Source organism: Macaca nemestrina, chromosome 9 (genome assembly GCF_043159975.1).
Source record: "Macaca nemestrina isolate mMacNem1 chromosome 9, mMacNem.hap1, whole genome shotgun sequence".
Classification (NCBI taxonomy): domain Eukaryota; kingdom Metazoa; phylum Chordata; class Mammalia; order Primates; family Cercopithecidae; genus Macaca; species Macaca nemestrina.
The window spans coordinates 113,266,017-113,278,862 of NC_092133.1; the positions used below are offsets into that span (position 1 = coordinate 113,266,017).

General features: G+C 44.0%; 1 protein-coding gene across 1 annotated transcript in view; it reads right to left on the reverse strand.

The window, feature by feature from the left end:
- Positions 1-12,846, reverse strand: part of LOC105480060 (supervillin-like) — a 43,093-nt gene that overhangs the window by 18,863 nt on the left and 11,384 nt on the right. The window contains 1 exon segment of the mRNA XM_071070282.1: positions 2,556-2,703. Within this exon segment, the coding sequence (XP_070926383.1) occupies positions 2,556-2,703 (148 nt within the window).

Consider the following 12,846-nt stretch of genomic DNA (forward strand, 5'->3'; position numbering starts at 1 on the left):
GCTGGAGTACTTGGCTTCCAGAAGAAACCTAGAATACCACAGGAACCTTGTGGAGTGCTGTTACACAGAATTGAGGAATATAAAAAAGGGAGAAAGTCCTAAGGAGACTAGCAGGAGAAGAGAGGTTTCTGGGGTGAGAGAATGAAGGTCAGGCCCCGGATGCCTCCTGGCAACGCACTGAGAAGTGGTCACTCCTGGTTGCCTGATGTTCCCAGGAGGTAGGAACCCAGGCTGTTGTGTAGGGGGTTATTTTATTCTTCAGTGAATGTAAATCGGATGCCTTATCACTACAAATCAAAAAGAGCTAATGACTCAAGTGAAACATATAACCCAGGAGGTGATGGCAAATATTAGAAATATAAGAAACAGTTTTTTCATTAATTATAAAGCATAAGAAGATAATTTCCTGAGTGAGCCATATAGCACCTGTTAAATCAAGTTCCCTGATATATTCAGGAAAATATGAAAGCGAACTCATTCACAGAGAAATGGGAACTGTTCCTTCTCCAAACCTGCATAAGAGCCAATCTATATCCTCTTATGTCAATGCGGACAAGGGCAGTGGAATTTGGTAGTAAGAACTCACTTACAAATAAATTAGGATTTTTAAGATGGAAGAGGAAAAAAGAAACCAAAGCAGAAAGTCTTCAAGATAAAAGTCTGGGCTAGAAGTTGGAAAACCTGAGGTCTAATTCAAGTTCTCAGCTCCAGTTCTACTTAGTCACTCTGCGCCTAAGGAGGTGCTTCTGTTAAAGAAGGGTTGGGGCTCATGTTAAAGGAGTTTAAACACGATTATCCAGTTCTGTGATCTGATGCAGAAAATTGGCAAATAATTTAATATGAGAGTAAACTATCTTTTCTTATCTTTTCACAATTCCAAGATGAGGTTGAAGAGATCTGCTGGAAGGGATTTCCTGCTAAGATTTGAGTTAGTTACAATTCGGGGATTTCCCCTCCTTTCCTTCTGCAGACATTTATTATGTACCTATAATGAATTAGGTCCTATTCATGAAAGTGTGGTTCTCTGAAGGTTTTGAGAAAAAGGAAAGCTAAGCCTATAAAGCTGATGACAAGATGTTAAGATGAAGTGAATGTGAAAATGTTTACCACTAAGTTGGGAAATCTGCTTTTAAATAATAGCTTAGAAAATGATGGTATGTGCATATAGGTGACAAAGGGACCCCAAATTTTAATATTTTCCTGCAGGATAGGAAATAAAGCCCCAAACACTCCTATGAAGACTCAAAGCTCTCAGGTGACTTTACTAAGCATTTCATATGTAAGTCAGTTTCATACATGTTTGAATACAGGCATCAAATCAGTTCCAAGAGCTCAGCAGCAGAGGACTGCAGCAGGGACGCCCCACTGCCTTGGAACTGAGCATACCTTTTAGACACTTATTAAAGCATATACGGAATTGGCTTGGTCAGTCAGAGAAATCAGGTTTCATGGAGAAGGACCTAGGAATTAACCTAAAAGGAAGAGGGGATAAACTTCTTTACTGGGAAAGGCTGACTTAGGGTATGTGGTTGCTGGGTCACAAGGAAATGGAAATGATTTAAAAGTAATTCTGGGAAAGGACCAATATTTGCTAGCAGATCTGAATTGCTTTTGAAACCTACAATTGCACTCAATTCCAAAGGGGTAAGTTTTGAGATAGTGACAAATTGAAATATGCATTTACATTGAAGATGACATTATTTATGAAGAAAAGATACTCAGTAGGACTATCTTACAGAACCTACCCAAAAGACATGTACAGAACGTCAGTAAGTTTAAAACTTTTAAAGAAGGCTGAGCATGGTGTCTCATGCCTGTAATCCCAGCTACTTGGGAGACTGAGGCGGAAGGATCACTTGAGCCCAGGAGTTTGAGACCAGCCTGGGTAACAGAGTGACACCCCATTTCTACATAAAAAGTTTTAAAGGCCAGGCGCGGTGGCTCACGCCTGTAATCCCAGCACTTTGGGAAGCCGAGGTGGGTGGATCACGAGGTCAGGAGTTCAAGACCACCCTGGCCAGGATGGTGAAATCTCGTCTACTAAAAATACAAAAATTAGCCGGGTATGGAGGCGGGCATCCCAGCTACTCAGGAGACTGAGGCCGAGAATTGTTTGAACCCAGGAGGCGGAGTTTGCAGTAAGCTGTGATCACGCCACTGCACTCCAGCCTGGGCGACAGAGTGAGATTCCATTTCAAAAAAAAAAAAAAAGTTTTAAAAAGCCAGGCATGGTGTTGCACACCTATAGTCCCAGCAACTAGAGAGGGTGAGGTGGGAAGATTGAGTTTGAGTTTGCGTTTGAGGTGGGAAGACTGAGCCCATGAGTTTGAGGCTGCAGTGAGCCATGATTGAGCCACTACACTCCAGCCTGGGCAACAGGGCAAGACCCGATCTCTCAAAAAAAAAATTTTTTTTAATAAAAAAATTAAAGAGACCATGGTTTCTTCTTTTAAATTGAGTTATCATGTACCACCATGCCCTCTATGGGTGAGTGTGCTCACAGGTGTGCATTGTGCACACACCACACACATACATAGGCACACACACACGTTGACCTTTCTTCAGCATCCTGCCGGCCACAGTGAACTGGGTGGAATCGTTGGCCGCTCCTCTGCCTCTCGTCTTCCAGGCCTCCTCTCTCACAGTGATGAGCTGCTTCCTTTCCTCAATCGTCATCTGGCTCTCTCGACTTTCTGTGACCCGCTGTTCATAAATGTACAGAACAGAAAACAGGAGAGAGAAATGACAGCGGTGTGGATCTCAGCCTGCAGCATTTCATGAGTGAAAAAAGCAGGTAGACAAAGAGGAGTAAGTATATTGTCCAAAGATGTTCAAAAATGTTCTATCTGAAATGGGCTCGGCTTCCTTACATCCAGGTTGGGTTGGAGATAACCACTGGCGATACTGAAACTTTAGATGAACACCTTTGTCCTGTGACTTACCGGTTTGGGGTACTGGAGCACCAAAAAAATCCTTTGTAAACACAAACAGTTCAAAATAGATTGTTTTCGGGCCCTGGTTTTAAAGTTTCTCTGTCTTAACCCATCTAGTTAAACTCTGTTAACTGGGAGATTTTTATCCCTATATACTCACAAAGAACATGATTGATCTAGAAAACTTTATCCACATGAGCAAGCAAGGAACTTGCCCAGTTAGAAGGAGGGAGGCTGGTTAGGAATAAGGGGCAGGGGAAAGTTTGCTGGGACTCTGTTTGCTTTTTCCTGCAGTCACTGATGTTCTGCGGGCAGGTAGGCAACCAGGAGAGCCCACGGAAGTGGCTTTAAGCTGTGAGAGATCTGACGCTGAAGATGAACTATGCTGTAGACGTAACCTACATGCACGATAACATTCTACTGAAAATGCTTTCAACAGTTTCTGACTGGAAAGTCTCTGGAGATATCTGCTTCTTCCATTTCCAAGCCTTTGGTGATGCTCATTAGACTTGTGGTTGGGGAAGTGGCAGGAGGGGAAGGGGAAGAAGCTACAGAGGACTCAGAGGGCATCAGGAAAGGAGAAGGGGCTCAGGACAGGCCTGGGATGGGGAGATGGGGCTGAGGAGGGAGGGAGAGGAGCAGGGATGGAGGCAGAGGACAGGGCTTACGCCACTGAGTGATGTGTACTGGGGAGAAGAGTGTAGGTGGCGGTCGCGGGCGATATCAGGGCAGGAGGTCCTCAAACGCTGGCCGGCAGAGTTTGCTTTCCCTCTGCCTTCAAGCCATCCCTCCCTGCACCACAAGACCCCTGACTATGGTGAGGCACAGGGCTGGGTGGAGAGCAGGGGAGAAGCACAGGGGCTATGGAGCTAATGCCAAGGAAGGAAGAGTGGAAAGGTGCCCCCTCTAGAGAAGAAGCCATGTCCCTGGCTGTCACCTGCAGGTCGCCTCTGGAAAGGGCTCTGGGGGCTGAAGATGGCCTCCTGGCTTTGGCTTCTCACTTTCCCCGTCTTTCAGACTGGAGGAAGGCCATTGCTGCTAGTGCATCTGCACTAGCGTCAAACTACATCTGAGCACTCCACACCTTCTTCTAGCAGGTCCCCCAGAAGGCTCCTAGGGCATCGGCTTTCAAACTGCTTCTGAGCACTACTCAACATCTTCTAGCAGGTCTCCCAGCTGGTCTGCCTTTCTAAGGCATTTTCCTTGGCATTTTCCGTGGATCGTTGTGATCCTAAGGTCTCACGCTGACACAGGGGAGGACTCGGAGAGCCCCGAGTGAAGCCCACCCCGGAGATTCTCTTCCCCGATCCCTTTCCTCCTCACTATGGCAAACCACTTCCCTTAAGAGAGAGAACTTCCTGATTCAGGAGAGACAGGAAGAGAGTGGAGATGGGGACAGTTCATTTTTTTAACGCCCTGGAATGATGGGGGTTGACAGAGGAAAGGCACCTTCCCTTCATTTCCAGCAGCACAAAATCAGGTCTGCACTGGGAAGATTTGGTTTAAGCTCTGAACGTGGACTTCTCCACCATCTAAGTGATGAATCTTTCTTTCACAGGATTCTTCCATAAGGCCCTCATAGCCGGAAGTGATTTTGAGGTCCCTGCCAATTTAAATTGGGTTAAAAACCTTTTCTTAAAGAGATATGACGACCAATGATCCTGGCTTGAATCCTAGATGGGGTGGGGGCTACAAAGGGCATTATTGGAGGAAATTGACACAATTTAAGACAGATGTGGATCAGATAAATATTGTATCAACATTAACTTCCTCATGTTGATCACCATATTGTAGTTATGGCAGAAAATATCTTTGACTTTAGGAAATACACACTCAAATCTTGAATGGTAGAGGAGCACAATGTTTCCAAACTACTGGCATATGGTTGGGGTGGGAAAAATGAGATGGGGGAAGAGAAGGCAAGAAAGTGGGATGAGGGCCGGGCGCGGTGGCTCAAGCCTGTAATCCCAGCACTTTGGGAGGCCGAGACGGGCGGATCATGAGGTCAGGAGATCGAGACCATCCTGGCTAACGCGGTGAAACCCAATCTCTACTAAAAAAAATACAAAAAAACAACTAGCCGTGCGAGGTGGCGGGCGCCTGTAGTCCCAGCTACTCGGGAGGCTGAGGCAGGAGAATGGCGCAAACCCAGGAGGCGGAGCTTGCAGTGAGCTGAGATCCGGCCACTGCACTCCAGCCTGGGCGACAGAGCGAGACTCCGTCTCAAAAAAAAAAAAAAAAAAAAAAAAGAAAGAAAGTGGGATGAGGAGTGGAGAGAGGAAGGGAGGGAGAGTGAAGGAAGGGGCCAATGTCAACGATGAGTGGTTCTGGTGGAGGGTATGAAAGTGCTCTGTCTAGAATGGAAATGTTTCTATAAGTTTAACATTTTATCACAATTAAGATTTACTAATTTTTTTGAAAAAATCCTAACTTTTCTGCTCATGATTGGCGAGAAACCCCTAATTCCAAGTAACTCTCTGAATCATGTATCCTTTTTAAATAAACGATGAGGTTCACTTGCCCAAAAGACCTCATCAAAATTCAACAAAGAGAATATGTTTTCTTTGAAAATGAAGTTTCAGGAGTGAATTTTAATCAAACCAAGATGACACTTGGATTCAAATATTTCCAAGAAACATACCAAGTGCCAAGAAAGTTGGCGTCTCCAAAGGTCCAGCCATCATGATGGTGATTCACTATTCACTTAATCAACTCTGTGGTGAATTCTCTGAGGCATCTCGACAGTCCAGGGTGGGGTAGTGGGTGTGGATGGTGACTCAGAAAGATGGTAGCCTTGAGTCAACAATTTTGTTTTTCAAAGCACTGGGATTCCCCCAGAGCCCTTCATGTACATGATGGATATGAACCCTGGGCCGATATGACCATTTTAAAATTGAAAGCTTCAATTTCTTTGCCAGATATAGGTCAAGAAGAAAGAATTTTCACTCTCTGCTAAATGATAGTATTAAACATAAACATTTTTGTTTCTCTAAACATTTCTACTTAACATTGCTACTTAGTAGGGTTGGCTTACAGCTCCCCAATTCCTGCTGTCTGACTTTACATGGCTCTATAAAGAGGTAAATTATATAGGTTGTTTATACTCCAAAGAATTTAATAAAAATTCTTTGCTCTTCTATTTTAGAACTCAAAATGTGAAAACAAAGAAGATGGATATCTTTGTCCATTTGCTTTTTTTAGCTTCTTCATTATTGTCTTGTTTTTTTCCTTCTAATTTTTTCTTTCCTTGTTTAGAGAAGGACATATGTACAGTAATAAGTACTGTATCATTTCCCAGGTTTAGCTGATACACGTTGAGTGTTGACTGGAATAGTAAGAGAATAGGCGAAGAATCTGAACAGAAATCTCTACCCCATCTGTCCTTTATCCTTTCAAAGATAGATCCCATGAATGTGGTGGGGAGAGGCAGAGAGAGAGGGTGGAGGAGAAAATGAGTATTTGTGTATGTGTATGCACGTGTGTGTGTGTGTGTGTAGAAGGTAGTGAAACAGGTAGAAAGGACCGTCTTCTTTCAAAGATGGTCAGAGACTTGGTAGGTCACAGCTGGAAACTATGCAAAGACTGAATTAACATGAATGCTTTTAGGTTGTGTGATGTTGCTGATGGGTTTGCTTCTCTCTTTATACATCGACTGAGAAATCATAGCAAATCTCCCTTAATGTTTCTCACACAGGGATGTGATCCAACAAGAGAGGGTAGAACTAAGACGTATTATAAGGATTAGGATAGATTTCAGGGTAAAACTCCACAACCGGAGAGCTTCATGGGAAGAAAATACTATGATCTGGTTTTTAAATTTTTATCTTATTCACATCTAGTTAAACTAAACTGTAAAGGAAGAAATTATAAGAGCACTTATTAAGCAATAGAAAAATGGTCAATGTAATAAAGTTGTACTTTTCAGTTTTCAAAAACGCTAGCATCATTTCGATTTCTACACACTGTGAAAGAAATTTAGCTTTGCACCTTCCTTAAGAGAAATTTCAGTCCCTCATCATTGCATACAGCCTCAAGTAGCCTGAACAAAAGATGAAGATCACGGGTCTAGGCTCAGATCTCGAAGTAACTGTTTTCCAGTCCTGTCACCATCTACCAGCTCCTAAGATGAAAAGAAGGGAATAAAGTGAAATCTTATTCTGGTACAGTCCTGAGGCATGTGAGAAAGAAGAGAATTCAGGCTGAAGCCTGACACAGAGACAAACAGTCCATTTAGACAGAGCCTGTGTGCTGTGTAAATGCTCTGTTTTCTTCTCTGAACCTTTGTATTGTTAAATATTAAGACACCAGTATTGCTGGAGGGAAGAAAAGGAGTGACTTGACCTCTGAGAACACAGATGAGCTAGTGCTACATACTTGGTATGTAAAATAGTTACATTCGGCTGGGAAAAACTGGTCAGAAGAAAAATATAGAATTTTTTTTTTTTTTTTTTTTTTTTTTTTTTGAGAGGGAGTCTCGCTCTGCCGCCCAGGCTGGAGTGCAATGGCCGGATCTCAGCTCACTGCAAGCTCCGCCTCCCGGGTTCACGCCATTCTCCTGCCTCAGCCTCCCGAGTAGTTGGGACTACAGGCGCCCGCCACCTCGCCCGGCTAATTTTTTGTATTTTTAGTAGAGACGGGGTTTCACCGTGTTAGCCAGGATGGTCTCGATCTCCTGACCTCGTGATCTGCCCGTCTCGGCCTCCCAAAGTGCTGGGATTACAGGCTTGAGCCACCGCGCCCGGCCAAAATATAGAATTTTTTGAAATTTTAATTTTGAAGTGATGAAACATAAATGTATTTGGCAAATGTTATTTTCCCTTAAACTTAACAATATATGGAGATACATTCCATGTTCGTGGATAAGAAGACTCAATTTTGTCAAGATGTCAGTTTTTCCCAACTCGATCTATAAATGCAATGCAATTCCAAAGTCCCTGCAAAGTATTTTGAACATATTGACAAACTGATCATAAAGTTTACGTGGAGAGTCAAAAGAGCCAGAATAGCCAACACAACACTGAAGGGGAAGAAAAAAGTTGGAGGGGCCGGGCGCGGCAGTGACTCACGCCTGTAATCCCAGTACTTTGGGAGGCCGAGGCGGGTGGGTCATGAGGTCGGGAGATCGAGACCATCGTGGCTAACACGGTGAAACCCCGTCTCTATTAAAAATACAAAAAATTAGCCTGGCGTGGTGGCGGGAGCCTGTAATCCCAGCTACTCGGGAGGCTGAGGCAGGAGAATGGCGTGAACCCGGGAGGCGGAGCTTGAGGTGAGCCGAGATCGTGCCACGGCACTCCAGCCTGGGAGACAGTGCGAGACTCCACATCAAAAAAAAAAAAAAAAAAAAAAAAAAAACAGTTGGAGGACCAACACCAGTCAACTTCAAGACTTACTATAAAGCCTCAGTAATCAAGACTGTGTGGTACTAGTAAAAGGATAGACAAATAGATCAATGAAATAGAGTGCTCAATAATCGATTCATGTAATATAGTCGACTGATCTTTGACAAGGAGCAAAAGTAATAGAATGAAGAAAAGATACTATTTTCGACAAATGAGTGCTGGAATAACTAGACATCCACACATGAAAAAAAAAATCTAGATACAAATCTTCCACCATTCACAAAAATTAACTCAAACTGGATCACAAAGACCTAACTGTAAAATTCAAAATTGTAACACTCCTAGAAGATAACATAGGAGAATATTTATATTATTTTGGGTTTGATGATTAGTTTTTAGATGTAACACCAAAGGCAATATCTTAGAAAGAAATAACTAACAAGCTGGACTTCACTGAAATTAAAAACTTCTGTAAAAGACACTGTTAAAAGAATGAGAAGACAAACTACGAATGGGAGAAAATATTTGCAAAAGACATGTCTGACAAAGGACTGTTACCCAAAATATGCAAGTAACTCTTAAAACTCAACCATGGGGCCAGGGGCGGTGGCTCAAGCCTGTAATCCCAGCACTTTGGGAGGCCGAGACGGGCAGATCACTGGAGATCGAGACCATCCTGGCTAACATGGTGAAACCCTGTCTCTACTAAAAAATACAAAAAAATTGCCAGGCGAGGTGGCGGGTGCCTGTAGTCCCAGCTACTCGGGAAGCTGAGGCAGGAGAATGGTGTGAACCCGGGAGGTGGAGCTTGCAGTGAGCTGAGATCTGGCCACTGCACTCCAGCCTGAGCGGCAGAGCCAGACTCCGTCTCAAAAAAAAAAAAAAAAAAAAAAAAAAAAAAAAAAAAAAACTCAACCATGGGAAAACAACCAGATTAACAAATAGGAAAAACATCTAAATAGATACCTCACCAAAGAAGATATATAGATAGAAAATAAGCATATGGAAATATGCTGAATATCTAATTTGCAAATCCCATTATTAGGGATTTGCAAATTAAAACAACGTGACACTATTACACATCAATTAGGATGGCAAAAACCCAAGCACTGACAACACTAAATGCTGACAAGGATATGAAGCAACAGGAACTCTCATTCATTGCTGATGGAAATGCAAAATGGTGCAGCCGCTTTGGAAGACAGTTTGGAGGTTTCTCACAGAACTCACATACTCTTACCATGTGATAAAGCAATCATGCTCCTTGATACTCAAATGAGTTGAAAACTTATGTCCAAACAAAAGCCTGCACATGGATGTTTATATTACTTTGTTTATAATTGCCGATTGTTTATACAGCAAGAGGACAGAGACACTGTGAGAGAGGGGACAGAATCCCTGAGAGGGAAGAGACAGAGGCCCTACGAGGGAGGGGACAGAATCCCTGAGAGGGAGGGGACAGAGGCCCTAGAGGGAAGTGACGGGGCAAAGCCCTGCAGAGAGGAGATGGGAGCCTGGCATTCCTGGAAAAGCGGAGCTGTTTTGACACCAAGGACATTCCATGGGGAAATAAAAAAACAACTGTTCACATTTCTCATGTTATTCACCTACAGAGTGGCTCAGCCAGGCCGGGTCTCCCCTCCAGGGTGGGGTTCAGAGTGAGTACAGCTAGGATGGAGGGAAGGGACCGGGGGTCCGTGGTCTCTAGTTTTAATAGGGCCATTGGAACCTGCTCCTTCTGGTTCTTTATTAGGGTCACTGGAGGGGCCTCCCCTCGCTGAGTCTTCCTCCCTGTCCCTCCACACCCCAAACCACCTCCACCATATCCTCCTCCTCTAGGAACTGAGCAGGACAACATCCCCACTGGGCCGGAGCGAAAAACATGGCCACCTCTCCTGGGCTCCTGACTCAGGATCCAAGCGTGGAGGCTGAAAGGGGACACTCTCCCCTTAAACCAGTTTCATGACTGAGGGGAATTAATGCCACCAAGTCCACCTGAAAATCTGAGCCAAGGATCAGTGTGTGTGTGACTGACCCTAAATACATGAAGAACCAATTAAACACACACCTGTGCACACATTTACAGACACAGACACACTCTCATAGACACACACACACTCATACACACACTCTCATAGATACACACTCAGCACACATATTCATAGATACACACACAATCTCATGGACACACACACACTCTCACAGACACAGACACACTCTCTCACAGATACACACTCAGAAACACACTCATAGATACATACACACTTTCATAGACACACACACTCATACAGACACACTCTCATAGATACACTCTCACAAACACACACTATCAATGATACACACACAGACATTCTCTTATAGATGCACGCACATTCTCATGGACACACACACAATAGTACTGAAACACACACATCCCCCTCTTTCACAGTGAAATGTAGCAAAGAAATTATTCCCCAAATTAAACAGAAGTTCTTCCCCTGCTGCTCAGAAATTGCAGTGAGGCTTAACATGAGTGGCTTTTCCTCACCCAATTAATCGACACAAAAGACAGGTATTTATGGGCAGCAGGAATAGCAGGAGAATAAGTAGAAGCATATACAGGTTCCTACAGAGCAAAGCAAGAGGATTTAAGGTGAAAAGAGAGGATATATCAGAGCAGGGCCAGGCAGGGACATGGGGGAGGGAGAGACAAAACAATGATTTTTTCTAACAGAATGTTAATCGACTCATTGCAATTTCAGTTCTCTTTTCAAGAGAGTCCTCCCTTGAATGCTGATGCTAAAATAAATCCACACAAGCGCGGTAAATATACCTGAGTCAGCTTTGTGCAGTAATTAAATGAGTTAATTTATAGAAGATTGTTAGTTACAGAGAGAGGAACCATCACTTTCATTGACAGTTTTAACATTTAACAGAAAATATCTTCTTAAAAGTATTTTCATTACATGATTTAAAAAATAGTTTAAGGGCACAGGCTCAGCTCTCCACTCCGGGCAAAGGCTGCATCTGGTCTGGAGATAAGAAAAGCACCAGGGAGGGTGCACAAAGGAACCACCCAGGATCAGAAGTGTACACCCACGCGAGGTGTAATACTGGCCACCATCTAGAGGACACCTGTGTTAGAGTCTTACCCAAAGCAGATTAGAAATGGCAATATCATCCGCAACTCCTCCTTCTTCCTACAGGTTAAAACAAACAGGGAACATTGCAGAGTATTGGAAGAGAAGAGCCTCATCAGGGTGTCGCAATCGCCTTCGAGTATTTCGTGCCTGGGTTCAAACAGCAGCATGCACGTGCTCACACAATGCAGTGATGTGAACCTCAGGTCAACTCATTCCCTGACTGTAGAATGAGCATCTGGAGTTTAGAGGGCGTTCCACCAGCCTTTCTCTCCCTCCCATCCTCGCACTTTAAAGTGACTTTTAAATTCTCCTGAATTGCGATCTGGAATTTCAATGGCAGCAGACACAGAGAATATAAATGTGCCAGATTCAGTTTTCTTGAAATTTCAGGCACTTGTTCTGGGGCTGTCATAGATCTGAGCTGGGTGCACTGACCTCACAGCTACTGAAACACAGTAGGATATCCAGTTCCCATCTGGAATTCAGAAACAGACACAGGGTTTTAATGGCCAAGTCTATGAAGGGTTTTTGCTTCTTGGAAAAGGTCTGATTTGCTGGATGACTATCTTCACAAAAGATAGGAGGTCACCGTGTATGTCTTAATGCTGAATAAGCTGAAATGGGGTTGGAATTGAAAATAACTATTTGGTGAAAATAAATACATAACCCAAAGTTAGTTGTAACAGAGACTCCTGCCAAACCACTTCTTTGAGACTTTGCTTCATTTCGTTTTTCTCTCTCTGGTGAAATGAGTTTCCCTTCCCTCCCCTTCTCTCCCTTCCTTTCTTTTCTTCTCGCTTTGTTGCCCAGGCTGGAGTGCACTGGTGTGATCATGGCTCACTGCACCCTCAACCTCCCAGACTCAAGCAATCCTCCCACTTCAGCCTCCCAAGTAGCTGGGATGACAGGTGTGCACCACCACACCTGGAAACTTTTTGCATTTTTTGGTACAGACCAGGTTTCACCATGTTGCCCAGGCTAGTCTCAAACTCCTGGGCTCAAGCAGTCCTCCCACCTTGGCTTCCCACAGGACTGGGATTACAGCGTGAGCCACTGCACCCAGCCCCAATATAAACCTTAACATAAAAGACCCAAAATGGGCCGGGCACAGTGGCTCACGCCTGTAATCTCAGCACTTTGGGAGGTCAAGGCGGGTGGATCATGAGGTCAGGAGATTGAGACCATTCTGGTCAACATGGTGAAACCCTGTCTCTACTAAAAATAAAAATAAAAAATTAGCCGAGCATGGTGGCAGGCCCCTGTAGTCCCAGGTACTCAGGAGGCTGAGACAGGAGAATTGCTTGAATCAGGGAGGTGGATGTTGCAGTGAGCCGAGGCTGCACCACTGCACACCAGCCTGGGAGACAGAGCGAGACTCCACCTCAAAAAAAAAAAAAAGACCAAAAATGAGATGCTGGCTAGAGCACCTCAAATATGTTTTCTTTTTGG